This window comes from Trachinotus anak, unplaced genomic scaffold (genome assembly GCF_046630095.1).
Source record: "Trachinotus anak isolate AG129_WGS33_773 ecotype Australia unplaced genomic scaffold, CSIRO_AGI_Tana_v1 ptg000016l, whole genome shotgun sequence".
Taxonomy (NCBI): domain Eukaryota; kingdom Metazoa; phylum Chordata; class Actinopteri; order Carangiformes; family Carangidae; genus Trachinotus; species Trachinotus anak.
The window spans coordinates 24,435,906-24,455,315 of NW_027273867.1; the positions used below are offsets into that span (position 1 = coordinate 24,435,906).

Consider the following 19,410-nt stretch of genomic DNA (forward strand, 5'->3'; position numbering starts at 1 on the left):
TGTGGTAATAAAAATATTTAGAAACAACCTTCTCATGACTGTAGGAAGTTTACAATAAAAATATGAGAGAGCAACCAGCAGTGATCTGCTGTTCTTATTTCTCCTAATACTCGCCTACCGTGAACACAGGTGCTGCTTGGTCTGGGACTGGTTGGACTGGTGGGGCCAGAGGTGTGGGGCCCCTGTGGGGGTTTTGTGGCCTGGGGTGGAGGTGGTTTGGGGGTAATGCTCGGTGGTTTGGCCCTGGGAGCTGGCTCTGGTCTGGACTCATCGGCCTCTGCTGGGACAACAGGGTGGAGGTCTGACTACAAGTCTTACTTTACTATGGACTTGATGAGAGTCATTACTGTTGGTTGTGAACTGTGAACTAATTACTGCAGGGAGCACCGAAGAGCAGCCAAAGCCTTATAAATACAGTATATTTAATGAAACTGCAACATTTAGGTAGGAAGATATTAAAGAAACTCACCTTTGTCCCCGTCCATCTTGTCCAGCAAGGACGTCGACTCAGACTGAAAACAGAGAGACAGAGATGAGATGGAGGTAATGTCACTGAGGGTTGGACTTCATGTATTCTACTTAACTGAATTAATAATTAATTACTCTTTGTTTTAAAGTTCTTTTTAATATTTTGTCTATTGACAGAAGAGATGATGAGGAACGACAGTTACTAAGTACCACACATACACAAAACAAACTGTGTGTGGTGGTTGTTCACTCACCTTTATTTGTGTTCATGTCCCTGCTTGCTCTTTACACCATGGTAAAAAAAGTAACTACAGGACTCCTCTCTTCTGAATTACAATTATTTTAACTTCCTCTTATCTTTCTGAAAAGTTTCTGTACAAACTCTTATCCAGAGGCCCTTTACCTCCTTAACTCCTAAATAAACATACAGAAACAATTTGTTTATTTATCTATTTATTCATTATTCTAATATTCTATTGTGCCTAAAGGTGTTGAAAATGATGTCCTTAGGTTTTAGTTTTGCTTTTGTTTAATCTGAAATTCCTATAAAATCCACTGAAATGACAATAAAGTTTGAATCTTGACTTCTTCTAAAGCAGCTACTGATGCAGTGTTAAAGTTTATGCTCTTATGGACAGTGATCAACAAAAAACACAACAAGCAGCCTGTGGTAATATATTTCAAATCAGGGCTTGGAGACCAGGCACAGGAAAATTCAAGATTTCAGCTTCAGCTAAATAAGCAGTGATGTGATGCAGCTTCACTATAAAACTCTTGATCAGTCCTCTTCAATTTCTACTTGTTAAACATTTGCTTTCATCCTGCTGTTTGTTCTTGCACTGACATATCAGTATCAATATGTTGACTAATGATGGCTTTACGTCATTAGTATTACAGTTGTTGACCCACAGACTCCACCCACCTTCTTTCCAGCCATTCTCTCCTGTCTGGCCTTCATCTCAGCCATCAGGTCCATTCCCATCACAGGAACCCCAATATGGCGAGGTATATGTGGGTGGTCCTTCTTCTCCACGCTCTCCTTCTTCTCCACATGCTCCTCCTCCTTCTCCTCCTCAGCAGCAGCTGTCGGACAGGCCTCCATCTCAGAATCTGTGTGGTTCGAGGACTGAGCCCTGTGGAGCTCCTGATGGGGCTCTACTATGGCTGCAGCGGTTTTCACAGGGGATGTAGGAGATGTTGGTGTCATCTCCTCAGTCACCGGACTAACAGAAGAAGAGGGTGCAGCGGCGCTGGAGGAGGCAGGCTGCAGGGGAGCGATGGAGGCGTGGCTCTTCTCCGAGCGGGACGTCCGAGATTTGATGAGGTTAAAGAAACCGCTCTTTCTGGACTCACGTTTCTTATCTGCTGAGTCCTGCGTGCTGGAGGATGGACCTCTGACAGAGGGAAGTCTGAGGAAGATTATAAATACTAACAGAATTAGAAATTTATATATAGTACTTTTATTTAGCCATACAAGATAATGAAATCTTTTTTATGCTGATGACACACAGCTGTACTTTACTTTTAATCAAACTGATTTTGGGAGATTATCTTTTTTAATACAAATCAAACCTGAGAAGACTTTAAAGACCAGATTGTGTTTTATGTTGTGCACAGCATCAAATTGTAATTGTAAATGTAAAGGAGCTCTTTTTTGTTTAAGTTCTGCTATTGCTACATAGCCACTGTTATCATTAACATCTGTTTACTCACCAGTCTAAAAGCAACATTGCAAGTTCAGCATCAAACTTCATTCTTTTACTCACCAACAGCTGTATCCAGCTGTGGAAAGCAACCCTTTAGTTTTGAATCCAGTTCTATCACTTCTCTTCTTCTAATAATAGCATGCTAACCAGCTAGCTGCAGCCCGATTGGCTCATTACGTCACTTTCTGATACCTAGCTACTGTAGAGTCCAGTCTGCCCTGAAGAAGAAGCTGCTTTGAGGGCGTATTATAAACTCTTGTACTGTAAACGTAACGATGGCTGAAGCTCTTGGCAAGACTGATAAGTAAACAGTTGTTTATGCTAACATTAGCTATGTAGCAATAGCAAAACTAACATAAAGCTCCTTAAAATAGCTGCGGAAAACGTCAGGTTCAGTTTAAAACATGACTCTCACTTGAAGCTTAGTTTAATGACTTTCTTGGAGAAAAAGTCATCCAGGCCCTCGTCCAACTTTCCCATAATGCTGTTCTGCTCTGCCTCATGTGGTGTCGAGCTGGCGGTGGCCTCCCGCTGTAAAGACCGGCAGTGGCAATAAAACAGAAGCATTAGAGATGAGACTCATTTATATTGTAGGAATTTAACTGGTGTGGAAAAATTATTCGCTTGCTGACAGAAACCTACACGTGGACGAGTGGGTTTCGTCCTCTTCTTGGGTTTCGGTCGTAGTTTGGTGTGATGCTCCAGCGTCTTGTGCTCCACAGGTGGCAGCTCGCCCAGACAGACAGACTCTGTGTGTGGGGGTGTTGGGCGAGGTGGGAGGTCTCCGTGATATGATGACATTCTGTCCGATGACTGTGAGGGAGGAGGAAGAAGAGGGGGGTCCTCAACATGGATAGGAACCTCCTCCAGAGCTTTGTCCAGGTCAAACTCCATCTCTGTTGGGTACAGACGGCAGCAAAGTCATGTGGGAAAATCAAGGTGCATCATCACACACTGGAAATAAGGAAAACTTAACATCCAGCAAGTCAGAAATCCAGACACTAAAAAGATTTCTAAACTTGCTGTTACCCGTTTATTATCCACAAACAAGCTTAAGATCATTTTGTAACATGTTCTCTAACTACTCACTCACCAGTCCAGTAAATAGTGATAATATATGTTTCAAGTGTTTTGTTTACAAGTGCACACAGTACCAGAATCATGGATATATCAGAGATTCTACATTGTATTTAAAATGTAATCTGGTAATATGAAGGGCAGTGACAAGATGCTTCGACACAGAGAGAAAAAAGGGACTGTGTTTAGTTTGTACAGTACAGTGATGTTAGGATTTTCTGTTACTCACCGAATGCCACAGAGACGGGGCGCAGCATCCTGACCAGAATACTCTTCCTCTTGGATTTAGGAGTCATCTAAAGACAACACAACAAAACATCAGGTTTTTATCTTTGTTTTATTTTCACATGAACACATACAGACTGTACTGCTGTGTTTCCTAAATATCTAGAACTAATCACACATATCTGTGTTTTGCTACCATGCAGGTGTCCATGTCCTCCAGCCCGTGTTGCCGGTCTTGGTCCTGGCTTTGTTTCTGCTCCTGGTCGTGGTTCTCTGGTTTCAGGACTGTCTCATCCAGAACCTCTGTCTCCATCTGAGGCTCCTGACGCAGCAGAGGCTGCTCCTTCCTGATCAGGTGGTCGGCCTGGAGATGGAGGGAGGAAGGAGGGATGAATGGACGGAGAGACGAAACAAGTAGACAGACAGACAGACAGAGAGGAGACTCACCAGAGTGTGCTGTGATCTGGACAGAGTCTCCAGGATCTCATCCACGATACGGTCTGACAGAAATGACGCCATGCTGAGCTTCACTTCACTGCATTACAAAAAAGAAAAACACACAAAGCACACAACACAGGAAAATCACATCTTCTTTTCATAAAGGTCTTCAAGCAGATCCACTGCCGAGAACCAGGTCTCAGACCCAGTCCTGACTCTGCAGTCTAACACCGATCTGAGTCAGGTGAAGCCTGTGTAACCACAGGTTTTGAAAAACCAAACATCACCTGATATTGTCAAAACTCACGGTTCATTTAAAATCTTAAACCTAAACCTGACACACAGATAAAAAACACAAACTCTCGTGGTAGGAGAGTTGCAGATCTTTTTTTTAAAGCTGTCTCTGCCGCGTCACCACCCGTCTATTTAGCTTGTTCAGTGAGAATCAGTGCACAGAGGCGTCACAGAGAATCAGTTTGTTACGGAAGCACATGACAGATATCTGCAAAAAAATTTATTCATCACCTTGAAATCACATCAGCTGCAGTAACACGACTGAATATCTCTCAGGTGACAACTGAAGCCTTGATCAGACTTGTGCTAAAGAAACCTGACGAACTGTCAGACCTGATCTTGTTGATGATGTCGACCCCAGACTGCTCCAGCAGCGTGGTGGTGACGAAGCTGCGGGGAATGGTCATCCTCCCTGCCCCAGCCCTCAGCAGCTCCTGACGAAGGCTGCTCCTCTTCATCACATGAGGACACAGGCCCTCGGCAGCATCCACCATGGACGCCAGCATTGTCTGGGGGAGGAGGAGTGGGTTCAGGGTAAACCTCAGGCTGCAGGTCACTGTGTGTAAAAAGGAGCTTCAGTCACCTGCAGCTGTTCCTCCATCACTCTGGCCACCTCTCCAGCCATCGACTCCAGCTTGTCCTGAATAGCTCCGAAACACGCGCCCTTGGCCCTGCCTCTCCCCAGGTGGTACAGGTTGGGGAGCAGCTGGACGAGATAATGAGACAGAGTTTGACTTGATTTTTCAGAAATTCTGAAAATCTGAAGCCAAAACTGTTTTATTATTGTCGTATTTCACATGCTGCCTGTTCAGCCTCTGCTTTCACTGTCAAACTTTCTGCTTCTCTGTAGAAGAGAGGCTGCAGTGAATTAGTCACTGTCCTGCTTAAAATCTCAGAGCGGGTAAAATCCTTTTGATGTTGGGCTGTGACATGAATTAACAGGCAATCACACAGAACAGTGTCAGTGCAGACAGGCTGTCTCATTACTGCGCTGGAGGACCACGTTGGGGAAAACAGCTCAGAGCACCTTGGGAGCAACACATGTGAACAACCAGGCAATTTACTGGTTAATGATAGCTAATTCAAGCTAGCTGTCCACCTAACCTATTCATTACCACTGTAGCCCTCATGCATACCATATGTCGGCTAAATCTAAACTCTCACACAGACGTTGTGTTAGAGGAACATTTGCAGCTGGAGGGAACAGAGATCGTCTGATCAGTGGGTCACGTCTTCTTACTGTCTTGGAGTTCCTGGCGTCCTTCATGAGGTTCTCTGCCACCTTCATGTCCTCCTGAACCGCACAGGTCTCTGTGAACCTTAGAGAGTTCAGGTGATCCTGCACCTTCACGCACATCATATCCATCATCTGCAAAAAGGGCACAGAATGGTGACTGGTCAGTGTCAAATAATAACTGAGTGTAAGGTGTGAGGATGTTGTGCGTGTTGCTGCTCCTGCCTGTTGTGTGGTGGTGGTGACTATCCCCTGCTGCAGCCTGTACGCCTGCTCCTGCAGGTATTTACGTGTCTCGTGGTTCCTCAGCATGTACTGCTCCATCTGCAACACAAAACAATAATCTTAAAGGTAAACGAGAATTTAAACCGGGGGGGGGGGTATGACGTGTTTGTTTTGCTTTGAGATGCGGGTTGTCCAGTACGACGTCCTGTGGCAGTGATGATTGTTTACGGAACCTTTAATACAGCGGAGACTCGTTTACAAAGCCTCAAAAATCTACATTAAACCATGTGCTTTTTTTTTGCAGTAACCTTCAGTAAGGCGTCCTCTGTCTTCTCCAGGTTCGCCTTCAGAGCCTGAGCAGCGTCCATGATGGGAACAGGCATGAACCGTATGGTGTAGTTCCTGATGGGGAGACAAATATAACAGTTTATTTTCTCACATCATTAAAACAGCAGATCAAGGTTTAAAACACGACAACTTCACACTCACTTCTCCAGAGCAGCAGCGACGTCCTGAAGACCCTGTGGGCTGATGTTGTTCCTGTCCCACACCACTGTCCTGCACAGACACAGACACAGACACAGACACAGACACAGACACAGACACAGACACACACAGACACAGACACACACACACACACACACACAGAGAGAGGGAAACAACTTTTGAATATCTATCATTTCAGAGATTTCTCTCATTTCTGTGGTAGAAAGCACCAACACTCGTTTACATTTTTGTTTGAGGTTTTAACTATTTTCAGACTTGAACAGTAATTTCAAGCAGGTACTTGTTTCCTCTCTCACCTGAGTTTGGTGTTGATCTGCAGGGCTTTGGCCAACATCTTGGCCCCCATGTCTCCCATGGCGTTTCCACTGATGTCCAACTTGGTCAGAGAGGCGTTGCTGCCCAGAGCGTTGAGGACGATGGAGAGTTCGGCTTTCAGCTTGGAATCAGCCAAAGACAGCGAGGTCAGCGGCTGCAGTGGAGAAAAACAGCAGAACCACAGGCAGGTTGTTTATTGGAGGATTTTCTCCAAAGTGACTGATGAATGTCTCAGTTTGGAGAAAAAACACAAAATGACTGAGGTGATGGAGGTAATACAAGGAGGAAAAGACTGGAATGAAAGTTGGAAATAAAACAAAAAAAATCACAATGATGCTAAAAAGTTCCACTCACTGATTCCTCCTCTTGAATCATGTGAACCAGGTTGTCCAGGACCGGAGCCACATTCCTGGGGGAAAATGAGGAAATGCTAAATGCATGTAGTCCTGCAGGAATCATTTGCTGACAAAATCTGCTGAAAGTTTTTCACCCACTTGGATTTGATGTTGCTGAAGTTTTTGCCCAGCGACAGGTGTCTGATGGATCGGTTCTTCGCCAGCCAGACCAGCAGAGTGGTCAGATCCATGTCCAGACCTGAGCAGTGCAGCACAGAGACATAAACAGGTCACGATCAGAGTCGGTACGAGGCATCATAGATGATTCAAGTCCAAAACTTTGTCCTCACCGTTGTCAGAAATGTCCAGACTGGAAATGTTGGGGATCTCAGCGATGCAGCCCTCCAGGATCTGGGAGCCTCCTGAACGCAGCTGAGAGCAAAACCACGTCAGTCCCTCAAAACAGTTGTAGCACTTTTTCCAAAGCTTACAATACATCTTTAAACTGATTTATTGCCTCTGTATGAATTCAAACAGTGTCACAGTGTGTTTCTATGTGCTGAGGTTCATGTCAGTTTTACCTCACAGCAGCTGAGATCCAGAGACACGTCACTGAGGTTCAGGTTGCACCCGAGCCCCAACAACAAGGCCCTGCACACAGGGGAACGAATCACACAAGTTTCAGCACACAAACAACAACTTTCAGACACCAGTATCAGCCCTTGGCCTCTGATGATCAGCACACTGATACACTGAGTAGTAAAAGCTTTTCATTTTCCTCTCTATGAAACCAGAATCGCTGTCGTACACTTTAATAAATGTTTTTTTCAACTCACAGAAAACAGGTCTGAACTAGCTCCACGCATCTTGATATGAGAAATTTTGTCAAATACTCAAAGAGGAAAAAGAGTCATGCCTATTTTAAATGCTGCTGCGAGTGAGGAAATGAGTCTGTTTCCTCTTTTCTCATGGATTTACTCCTGTATGACTGAAGGTTGACACAGTGTGGAGGCTCCAGGTAGAAGCTCTTTCTCTTAATTCTGATGGGCTGACAACTGTGGTTTTGTTCTCAAATGTTTTCCTGCTCTTAAACTCTTATCTCTTAAATATGTACACGTGACGTTCAGCCGAGTGTCCATGAAGGGAAAACAGATGCACACACAACAGATGAGAGCCAAACTCATTTTCACAGCGACTCTTTGTCTGGTCGTGTTCTGCAGCTGAAGGAAATCGTGTTACTGCCGTGCGCCTCGTTAAAACTCAGATGTTGGTGGATGTTTTCTTACTTCAGAGCCTCCAGCGGCAGCCTGGTTCCTGACAGATTGACCGAGCTCAGAGCCTGAGAACAGCTGAAGAACTGCTTGAAGGACGATGGGATTTCTTTACACTTCCTGTGTGAGTGAGAGCAGAGATGAGTTAATATCAACACAGCAAGAGCATGGACTATGTTCAACTGTACACATGTACACATTCACAAAAAAGCAATGCTGAGTTTTTACTCTGTGTATGTAGAGGCCTTAAAAATCACTGAGTTGATCACTGATGAATCAATAATACTTTCTCTAAAGCTACTTCCTCCTCTAACCCTGTCATAGCACTGTATCCCTGAATTGTATTTCTGATTTGCTTTTTTCACTCTTTATTTTATTTTATCTGCTGCTTTGTGTAAAGCACTTTGTAATGAGGGTTTAGAAAAGTGCTTTAAAAATAAAGATTATTATCACTGTTTATCTGCAGTCAGATAGTCAAGTGTGAGTTCAGCATCTTGCCTGTGAGAGAAGACGGTCTTTGACATGTTGAGGACAGAAAGATGCTTCAGAGATCCTCTGAGGAGAGACGCACAAACCTAGAAAACACAAAACAACTTTATCAAAAGACGAACAAAAACTCAACAACTTGGACTTAGTTACTTTTACTTTCCGGTTTAGCTTTTTCTCACAGTAGAAATGCATCATTTCATTTCAACGGTTGGAAAGATGCTGCATTTGCAAACTATTTTATTTTATAAACTATTTTAAATTTTTTTCTTAGTTAAATTTTACTCTTTAATCCAGCACCTCAACATCTTGTGTGTGTGTGTGTGTGTGTGTGTGTGTCTGTGTGTGTGAGCTGTTTTCACCTGCTCCAGAGAGCAGTCACTGTTGGACAGATCCAGAGTCTCCAGACAGTTGGAGTGGCTCAGGAAGCTGTGCAGGTTCTGTGAAGGAAAAGAAAACGGAGGCTTGATCCCTGTCCATCTTTAAATGTTTCTGTTTTCTGAAAGGCTTTAATAAACTGTGGCGCTGAGAGAAGGAGCGGCTGCATACTGGCAGGTCATCGCTTCTGAGCGAGTTCCCCGACAGGTCCAGGTGTGTGAGGGCGGTGGCGACAGCCGGGTTGGCACAGAGAGCCTGACAGAGGCTGTTCACACCTGCAGAAAAAACAAAAAACAAACAAACGTTCTCCTGAAAAAAGACTTGAGGACGATGACGATGTGCTGCTACATCAGAGTCAGTCCTCCGTGGTCACCTTTAGGAGACATGGAGGTCCTGCTGAGGTTCAGGTGCTTCAGGCCCATGGGCAGTTTGGCGAGTTGAGCGCTCAGAGCAGCAGCACCTGCAGAAAGCAACATCCACTCACTGAATGTGTTAGACTCTACACAGCTGAGGGTTTCCAACATGGCCACCAGAGGACGCACTCCTGCAGCTGAGAGCACCTGCAGGACTTCACAGCTGCTTCAGAGAGACATGTTTGAAACCACTGGAGATGATTTATATGCAGATTCTTCAACAAACAGGGGCAGTAGACGACACGTTGTCATTGGTAACGATGTCTGACTTTTATAAAGTGGATGTGAACGACCATCAAATATTTTATATACTGTAGAAGAAACAAAAATCAATCTAAAATCCAATGTCTAATCAAGATCCAGATTCTAAAACCAGATAACACATGTTTGCACGTCAAACCTACTTTACACAATAACAACAGTGTGTGTTTTAACCTTTGTCCTCTAGTGAGTTGTTGCTCAGGTTGAGTGTGTGGAGTGTGGAGGCGGGGTTTTGTGACAGAGCGCCAGCCAATTTCTGAGCAAAGTCACTGAAGAAGAGAAAAGAGCAGAAATCACAACATGACACTGAACGTCCAGGTTTACTGAGTGTGTTACGTTCTCACACCACACACACACACACACACACACACACACACACACACACATCTATCATCACACGCATTCAACAGTTTGTCTAAAATCAGATAAAGAAAAAAAGAAAAAAGTCATCATGCACGATTTATACATGTGTACAAAACACTGCAAGGACTTGACCTCTGACCTTTTGAGTCCAGCGTTGTCCAGCACCAGCTCCTCCAGCCGGCTGGACCGAGCCACCACCCTGAGGATCTGGTCGCACACATCTGTCGACTGCACACAGGAAACACACACACAGTTCACATCAGTGACAAGCAAAAACAGAATGAACTTAATCCTGGACTGGAATTTAGCTTTATGTTAATGAGGTCCTTTTTTCTTTTTTCACCCAGGTGTACAGGTGGGATTTCTGTGGGATTTCTGGGTAAAACTGAGCGGCGTGTTGTTACCAGTTTGTAGTCTTTGGTGGAGAGTTTGGTGAACCACTGGTTGTACTCCAGAGCTGCGATGATCGCCACCAAATCCCTGCAAGGAGGAATGAAAATAAAAACACTTAGAGACGCAGCTGTCGGCCATTGTGTTCTTTGAAGAGATAATAAGATTAAACTTGATTTATTTCAATAAGTGATGTCCAGAAAAAAAATTTAACAATAAGACAAAAATATTATTAAAATGTACTGTATTTTTAATCCATCTGACACATATTTGAAGTCACACACAAATAGTGAACATACCTGTTTTCCAGGTGAACAAAGTCCTGCAGGTTGAGCTCTCTGGTGTCCTGAGTCAGATAGATCGTGTCGACGTCCTGGAGGAGAGGAAGAGGACAGCAGGTGAGACAGCCTCATGATGGTGCGTGGAAATAAAAAGGAGAAGAAGAATACAGGTCAAAATGAAGAAAATTAAGCATGAGGAAGAAACAGAAAGATAAAAAAAGGGGAAGAAAAACAAACATAAAGCAGGTAAAGGATTAAAGATAAAAGCAGAAGAATAAACACCTAAAGACAAAAACATTAAAAAAAGCAGCAAATAAAAAAAAAAAACAGGAAGATGTAGATGAAGATGACAATAAACTGGAAACAATAGAGAAAAAAAATGCAGCACCGACCCACTGGACCTCCTCTCTGTATGGCAGACCAAGGTAGTCACACACACACCAGTACTGATGAGAGAAACCCCCTGAAATTAGGAGTCACATGACGACAACTTTTAAGGCCTTAAACATAGACGCTTTGAACATGTGATGGATCTGAGTTGACTGTGAGGCTGATTTACCGCAGGGCCCCAGGTCAGCTGAGCCCTGCTCGTCCCAGAGGGCCTGAAGAGCTGCCGTCCTCTCCGGAGGCTTTAAGCTCATCTTCCTCATCACCTTTCTTCCTTACAGAGAGAGGGGGCAGAGGGAGGAAGAGGAGGGAGGATGAAGGACAAGAGAGAGAGGAAAACTGGATGTGAACCTCTGAACTTGATCTAGATTTTAGGAGCTTCATGAATCCAACAGTATCATCACATCAAGAGTCACAGTGAACACGAGTTATAATTTACCAAACACTGTTGAAGTCAATCATTTAATTTGTTCCGTGATTTATTTTTAACTTTCAAAGTGTACGACACATTTTCAGTTCCTCATCGCAACTGTTCTATAAATTCACCCCTTTTTTGACACTGACTTTGCTTCTGAAAGATGCACATACCTTGGCTTTTTCTCTGACTTTTTTTTTTTTTTTTTTTAATTGTTAATAGTTGCTTATTGTTTTTATCATTACAAAATGTACCAGATTTCAGAACTGCCCAGACTTTATCTAAATAAATAGCCTTGAATTTAATCCAATTCCATGGTAAGCAACTGACTGACAGTGAGAGGGGTTTGTATTTCCTGTCTTTCCGACCCTATGAGGTTCCCCTTTGCTTCTGTCCTCTCATCTCACAGCTCTGATCATGGTGCTGGCTGTGTGGTACCTACACAGGTGAGCCCGTGGGGCAGATGCGGTGCAGACAGCTGCCGATGTGAGCGATCACCTCGTCCGCTTCCTCCTCCGAGCCGAGGCGGAGGCTCCATGGGCCCCGCTCATGCTCCAACACCAACTGCAGGGGGCGACACACACAGGAGCATGAAATGACTGAGTCAAAATACACACATACCATGTTGTTGTTGTGATTTGGTTTCCTGAGAAGCTGAAACTAATGATCCTCACTGATCTGGCCTGTTCTGAAAAACCACCAACATAAAGGAAACTAAGACTGAACCTTGACCTAATGAGAGGAAGTTCAAGTTATCATTCAGATGATTCCCAGTAAACATTTTGTGTGTTTGTGTGTAAGTGTGTGTGTGTGTATCCAGAAGGAATATGACAACTCTGTAACATTTGAATCAACCTTTAATTCCTTCTAACCCCTCCTGAGACGTGGGCGGTGTTGACATACATCAGTGATTGTGTTATTTGTATGTATGTGTATATGTAACTCTTAAGCTGTAGTCCAGGTGTGGCCAGGTGTGTTTGTATTACTTCATAATGCACAGTGAGCGGTGCTTCCTGTTTGTTTGTGTGTACCTGAGTGGGCTTGTTGCTGCTGATCCCCTGGATATCCAGGTAGCTGAAGGACTGTTCAACCTGAAACGAGCAGATGATGAAATCATTAACATATCATGTTAACCTTGTATTTCAACATCTTATTCACAGTGGCTTTACAAGGTTAACATATTCTTTTTCATTTTGGTTTAACAAATCACAAATGAAAAGTTATGTGTCCCAAAGGAGAACTCGCTCTCCACCACACTTCTGAGGAACAAACTGGTCGATTCTCTTCTGGAGAACTGGATTTTCCCAGGAAACATTTCCCAGACACAGACAATGTGTGAGTAATTTCTTTCTTTAAAGGTCCCATCCAGTCTAAATGTAGACATCTATGTGTTTTTTGATTATAAAGCAGGTCTAGGTTCTATATTAATACAGTGAAAGTATCAAAGCCTCAGTCCACAGAGAAATGCACACAGCCTGTATTCAGAAACTGAGCCTTAAAACCAGCCGTCAGGACTTCTGGAACTTTGTGATGTCACAACAAAGCAGTCACCTCTACTCCAAGCCCCACCCACCTGGACCCACCATCCAACCTTGCAGGATTTGGTTTCTCTAAGTGTTTACCTGAAATCTGGTATATTTTTTTAAATCAATCAGAAAACAGCCAATCAGAAGAGAGGAGATGTAAAACTACACTGACATGGTTTTGGTTCATATATCTTCTGATGGATGACAAGACTAAAAATAAAACACTGGCAAAGTGTAAAATATGGGACCTTTAACTGGATGCAGAGAATTCAGGTGTCATACACATTTCAAAAACTTGACTAGAAAACTCAAGTGAGATAGAAAAACATGTGACAGAAGTCCCACTGTAGTCTGGATCTGCACCCACAAAGCACCAACTGTGTTTCAGAACATCTGAATTTAACCCATTAGACTCTTGAGATTTGATTAGCACACTTGCTAAAGTATGCTATCAGGCAGACGTTTGTGTCCCCTGTCCACATATTTTTGGTTGAGCTGTTTTTCCTGGTTGGGGCTCCTCTGTGCTTCAGGCTACAGCGTACAATAATGTTTTAGATTATGGTGTGGTTTCAGCCTTGTGGCAACATTTTGGGAAATGCCTTTTCCTGTTTGAACATAACAATGACCCAGCGGACAAAGCCAGGTCCATCAAAAAATAGTTTTCCCAGAGCGCTGACCTCAGCCTCCTCCAAAGGCTCTGGAACCTCTGGAGCTTCAGGAATCAGGTGTGAAGCCTGAAACCAGATGAGTGGAGGCTGCTGGGCTTTGGAATGAGCTGCTCAACTATCACATATGGGAGGAATGCTCAGCTGTCCACATACTTCTGGCCATGTAGTGTGTCAAGACGAACATTAGCGCCTTTGCTCGATGAGCGCAACCATGTGCTAAGTGGCTAACATTTTTTTAGGTCAACTAAGCTGAGCCTCATCATGCTCCGACTTGCTCTGCAGTAGAGATAAGAGCAGAAGACAAGACTGTGTCACAATAACCAGCTCACCTTCTCTTCAACAGCTCCAGTGAGTGAACATACATCACACAAGTCACATTATCAAGGACAAACAAGTGTCAACGAGGTGTGTACATGTGCAGTCTGAACGATTTTCTGAAGAGATTCTGATATGAAGCTTGTCGTCTTTACCATAAGGACCTGAACAAACCACAGGAGAGGAAAAAAAGAATCACAGACACAATAGGAATGTAAAAAAACACAAGCTACAAATAATCTGTAGAACAAATGTCTGGAGCAGAGTCAGAGTCGACCTCACACACATTTCCCTCCGGGGGGGGGGGGGGGGAGGAAGATTTGAAAAAGAGAAAATGAATAAGAAAAGTGGAAAGTGAATTACTGAGACAGAATGAAACAGAAAGAGAGGAAGAGAGGGAAAGAGCGGGCGAGGGCCCCCCCCCCCCTTTTCCTTGCCAGCTGTTAAATTCCTCCATTGTCTTTTTTTCACCCTCTGCTGCCTCTCTCTGCTGGGACAGTACACACTGAGGAACAAACCAGCCTCTGTTTCGCTCTCTCACTCTCTCTCTCACACACACACACACACACACACACACACACACACAGAGATTTAGAAAAACCACTGGCCTACTCTAGAACAACAGATCAGGGGTCAGCTGGCAGAGGCGGTTCAGCAAATTGTATTCAGAGGTTATCTACGTTTCATTTATGAGTGTTGCTGTTTTTGAGCTGTAATATATCTTCCAAAAATTATAATATATATATTATCAATACAATCCAACAAACATACACTTAACAGGCACCTCTTGGCAAAGTTTTCTAACACTGAGTGTGCAGATAGAACTCACACACCTAAATAAAAATCAGAGAAATCAATGTTAATAGAATAAAGAGTTCTTTCAAATAAACTATCATCATTCTATTAACTGTAGATTTGCATATATAACCTTTATTTAATCAGGTAATCTCAAAGAGCCAGTGCAGCAGAGACGTAAAAAAACAAACATGGCCGGACATAACAAAAGCACATATAACATCATTACCCACAGTCTCTGCAGGGCTGAGGTCACGAACACTAAAACTCTGTCACAGTGTGGAGAAAAAACAAACTTCTATTTATCCATCAACTCAATTAGAATATGTTTAAAAGTTCAATAGATTATTTTTACTCTGTTTTTACTGCTGCTGTGAAAACGTTCTGAACTTTTTTTGTAATTTAGGAGGAAGTGAAGCAGTTCAAGTTTGTATAAACGTGTGATCAGTAAATGTCTTCACGATCAGGTTAAAGGAACTGTTCTGACATCTAGTAATATTAACCAGTATGAAGAAAAGTCATTTATTAGTGATTTATTTTACTAACTTCACATTAATGAAGCTCCAGAATCCAGAACTGGGTGGTACTCGGTATCTGCACACACACACATCCACAATATGTGTTCATGAATCTTTGTTGACACAATCTTCAGGGACATTAATTTGTGGAGATTAAAAAAAAAAGTTTTGTAGGGCAGATCCTCAGCATGAGTACACTCCAGAGCAGACTCCTAGTTTCACTCTGCATCAGACTTTCCCACTTATTTATATGCTGTCTGGCCTGATTCACACACTCCTTAGTAAAAAGCAAAAAAAAAAAAAAAAAACCTGGAGGGTTACCAGGGAGCCATTAAAATAGTGGCTGAGAAAAAGGAAAGAGTCCAACCGTCTGTTCACTTCTCTTTAAATAATAAAAGTCTCTGATGACCAATAATTTCTAAAGCAGTTTATGAAGCTTAAAACTGGGAAGTTCATGAGTTGAAGCTCGAAATGTGAAATGGTTTCTGTGACTTCTGATCCGAGGTGTTTGAATTCTCACCTGAAGTTTGTTCCACTATGATTTGAAAATCTCAAGAGTCCAGTCTGGAAATAGGTTATTGTCTTGAGAAAAAGTGCGAAACTATCCCTCGAAAATTTAATTTTCTATCTTATGTAAGTTTTATGACATTTGTCAGCTTCTTACATAAGGACACCATTTATAGAATTAAAAAAAAAATGTGTTTATGTTTTTACTGTTTTCAGCATGTTTTTATCTCCATTTCTCTCTCTCGCCCTCCAGGTTGAACTTTTCTTCCTCTCACTGTTTTCCTTTCCCACAGGCTGTGTTCTCACAGCTGCATTGTGGGTAAAACTATCAAATGTCTCCATATGGTGGGACCTGTTCTCATCTGGGTAGAGAGACATAGAGAGAGTATGAGTGAGAGAGAGGGAAGGGGAAAGAGAGACTACAATATTAAATCAGATAAACAGAGAACTAGGAAGAAGTAGAGGAAGAAAGAAGTGAAGACACAGCACTAACGTGTGTTTATAAAGTGCAACGAACAGACAGTGGGTTCAAAAGCTAAATACGTTCAAATTACCATGAACACACACACTAGTTTATTTTACCTAAAACCCACAGAATTCCCACTGCTGGGAATAGAGCACCAAACGTGGATTAATCCGTTGCTGAAAATAGTCGCCAACAAATGTCTTTGGCAAATGTTACTCAAACAGGAGGAAACACTGTGGCCCATAGTTTTAAGAAATCACGGAGCCTTTTAAAAAAAAAAAAAAAGAAACTATATATTAACCATGGTGGTTTATGAGTGACAGCATTATAGGATGGTGCTGACGACATTGGCCCTGTGCATAGATATGATGTTTTCATTGATACCCTTTTTTTTGTGGTTTTGGTTTTTCTTGTTGTCATTGTCTCTTCTGTTTGTATGTGTGCTCCATGTGAGGTTGCTGTTTTTTCTTATATGAAAACACTATGAAAAGTGAATTACAAAAAGAAACTAGATATTTGTGAGTCGTATTAAAAGGTTTAGATCTTCAGCAGGAACCAGGCACGTCAGGTAGGGAAGTCAGAAAGTTCTGAGAGACAGATTCACACGTTGGTGTTTTCATGAGGTTTGCTAACAGTAAGAAAATACAGCCATCCCTATACTTTAACAACCAGATATGAGCAGGATGATGGTGGGACGGGTGAGTGAAAGTGACTTTGCTCCACTTGTGATGAATTACAGATTTTTTTTTTTTCAAAGAGGCTATTTGTAGGTTTTCTCGGGTTCGGAACGTGGTTTCTTGCCAGAAGCAGGTGGTGATTGTCGCTTGACAAGAGCTTCAGCCATTGTTATGTTTATAAGACAGGAGGTTATAATTCACCCTCTGAGCAGCTACGTCTTCAGGGCAGATTGGAGGCTACAGTGACGAGACTGGCCGGGGCTAACTGGTTAGCGCGGTAACTTGAGTAGAAGAGAAGTCATTTATAGAGACAAGAGTTAACGTTGGCGTTGCTTTCCACCTCTGGAGACTGCTGTTGGTGAGTAAAGGAATTAAGCTGATGCTTTTAAATAGCTCCTTTAACAAGACTAAGAGTTTTGCAGGTAGCAGGTATAATGTTTTTCATGTACACCATCTTACTTTAGCATATAAGCAATTTCTAAATAATTTAGATCTGATGATGGTGCAAGATAAAAGAGTTTTGTTTTTTTTTTGATTTTTTAAATTTATCCTGAGAAGGATAAAAAAAGAACAGTTGGTATCCTCATGTCTACAGAATTTCATGGCAATCCATCCAGTAGTTGTAGAGATATTTCATTCTGGGCCAAAGCTGTGGACTGACACTGTCTTACCTGGAGCCTGGTTTAGATTAAAACCTAACTCACCTAGTTGTACCTGTGTGTGTGTGTGTGTACTTTAGAGTGTTTGGAACGTGTTCAGACTTGTTGTGGCCTCTGTTAACGTGGAATTAAAACAAGGCAAAAAGAGAAAAAAAAACAAAAAACAACTTGACTCTGGAGGAACAAGCGGCAGCATGTCTGTAGTGACCAAATAAGAAGCATTCCCAAAGAGAGGAAAGAGGAGGAGGAGGAGGAGGAGGACAGTAGGGAAGAGGAGACGAAGAGAGGAAGGGGATGATATGAGTGGTGATCATTTAGATGCAAAACAGGAAACAGGAAAACTGCAGGATTGGTTTTCTGCACCAATGTCACCACACACACACACAGATTAACAAACCTTGGAAGGGACCCGAGCTGTCAGCAGATAGGCTCGATGTGATGCCAAGGCCTGAGAACAGAGACAGAGATCGGTCACACACAGAGACACAGACGGAGGGAGATTCCCACTAAATAATGTCAGTAAACACTTATAAGATCCATAAATGAACAATAATAATCAAATAATCACATTAGACTTAAAGGCAGTTTAGTTAGAGGAAAACAAAAGTGAAAATTAAAATGAAAATAAAGTTAAATGAATAGACTTCTGCTCATTTTCAGATCAAATATGAGCAGAGCAGATGGTTCCCTCCTGGCCTGTTGTCTAGCTTCGTCTGTTTCCAGTTGACGAGAATCTGGCAGGGGCTTGGCCTCTGGAGAGCGTTTTTCACTGAGTGGGATAATAATATATATTATCTTCCACCACGTGTTGAACTTCTGTCCTGGCAGAGAGTGAGTGCACATTATGGCTGCTCGCTCAGCCAATGCTGTTATGTTTCTGACAAAATTAGTAACTTATTTTCATTGGGAGCTTGTGAGATGTTTGTGGTCTGAGTTATGGTCGGAAACGATGAGGAAAAGATAAATGATTCTTGTCACCTTTCACTGAGATGAAATTATTAAAGAAAGACACAAAGCCGGAGCGATGGTGGGAGGCTGAGCCAGCTCTGGTTTATCTATTGTAACCAGGTTCACAGAGGTCACTCCAGGTCACATCTGCTCAAGGCCAGAGAACAGCCAATAAGATAAGTGGTCCTCTCTGACTGACAGGAGTCTCAGCCAATGGAGGGTGTGACGTTAACCTGCCTGAGGCGTGGGACTGTGTCAGGAGACTGTCTGACAGTCTGAACAACCTGTTTCTGTTTATAAAGTCTGGAAACATCCCGGCTCAGGTGTTCTGCAGACATGAGTCCACGAGTCCAGACCAGATAATAGAAAACACAACAGTAACAGTGAGAGACCTGGACCATGATGCACTGCTAGCTAATGATGTCACAGTAGACCATGAATTGTAGAATTACAGGATCAAGTGTCTGTTTCAGCTTTTGTCAAACACTGTTTGAGTTCAGGTTTTTTTCTTATCACCATTTTTATTGTTAACTGAAGCCAGATCATCCAAATCTAGACAAGGGGGCGACGATGAGCTGTGGTCATACATGTTGTTGAGGATTTCTGATAAACCAAACAATAAACAGGTAAATATGAGGAAGGGCAGTGTGTTAAACCAGTGTCTGTGGTATAACCTGTGCAACTGTCACTGCTGTCAAACACTGATTTATTCTTTTGGCAGAAACACAACAGGACCAGTCATTACGAGCCATGTGAAATACAGTACACTGGCTGTGTTGATTATAGCCTGACCAATACTGGATGTTTGTAACTGATCGATATTGGATAATTATAATTCTTTTAACATGAACAAACAATCTTC

At 42.7% G+C, this 19,410-nt stretch overlaps 1 protein-coding gene across 2 annotated transcripts in view; it reads right to left on the bottom strand.

Moving 5' to 3' along the window:
* LOC139633728 (F-actin-uncapping protein LRRC16A) overlaps window positions 1-19,410 on the bottom strand; it is a 32,042-nt gene that overhangs the window by 5,189 nt on the left and 7,443 nt on the right. The window contains exons 3-35 of one of the 2 annotated variants that reach the window (XM_071499608.1): window positions 17,998-18,048; window positions 12,501-12,560; window positions 11,912-12,033; window positions 11,227-11,324; window positions 11,060-11,130; window positions 10,686-10,759; window positions 10,401-10,476; window positions 10,136-10,224; window positions 9,808-9,902; window positions 9,333-9,419; window positions 9,131-9,234; window positions 8,944-9,021; window positions 8,594-8,670; window positions 8,111-8,215; window positions 7,406-7,475; window positions 7,175-7,256; window positions 6,984-7,083; window positions 6,844-6,898; window positions 6,471-6,643; window positions 6,157-6,225; window positions 5,976-6,069; window positions 5,668-5,766; window positions 5,449-5,577; window positions 4,792-4,914; window positions 4,542-4,717; window positions 3,924-4,011; window positions 3,673-3,840; window positions 3,481-3,547; window positions 2,817-3,070; window positions 2,590-2,705; window positions 1,391-1,877; window positions 470-512; window positions 119-280 (exon numbers count right to left, since the gene is read on the bottom strand). In XM_071499608.1, coding sequence (XP_071355709.1) covers window positions 119-280; window positions 470-512; window positions 1,391-1,877; window positions 2,590-2,705; window positions 2,817-3,070; window positions 3,481-3,547; window positions 3,673-3,840; window positions 3,924-4,011; window positions 4,542-4,717; window positions 4,792-4,914; window positions 5,449-5,577; window positions 5,668-5,766; window positions 5,976-6,069; window positions 6,157-6,225; window positions 6,471-6,643; window positions 6,844-6,898; window positions 6,984-7,083; window positions 7,175-7,256; window positions 7,406-7,475; window positions 8,111-8,215; window positions 8,594-8,670; window positions 8,944-9,021; window positions 9,131-9,234; window positions 9,333-9,419; window positions 9,808-9,902; window positions 10,136-10,224; window positions 10,401-10,476; window positions 10,686-10,759; window positions 11,060-11,130; window positions 11,227-11,324; window positions 11,912-12,033; window positions 12,501-12,560; window positions 17,998-18,048 — 3,742 coding nt within the window. The remainder of the gene's footprint in view (window positions 1-118; window positions 281-469; window positions 513-1,390; window positions 1,878-2,589; window positions 2,706-2,816; window positions 3,071-3,480; window positions 3,548-3,672; window positions 3,841-3,923; window positions 4,012-4,541; window positions 4,718-4,791; window positions 4,915-5,448; window positions 5,578-5,667; window positions 5,767-5,975; window positions 6,070-6,156; window positions 6,226-6,470; window positions 6,644-6,843; window positions 6,899-6,983; window positions 7,084-7,174; window positions 7,257-7,405; window positions 7,476-8,110; window positions 8,216-8,593; window positions 8,671-8,943; window positions 9,022-9,130; window positions 9,235-9,332; window positions 9,420-9,807; window positions 9,903-10,135; window positions 10,225-10,400; window positions 10,477-10,685; window positions 10,760-11,059; window positions 11,131-11,226; window positions 11,325-11,911; window positions 12,034-12,500; window positions 12,561-17,997; window positions 18,049-19,410) is intronic. The other variant, XM_071499609.1, reaches the window with a different exon arrangement.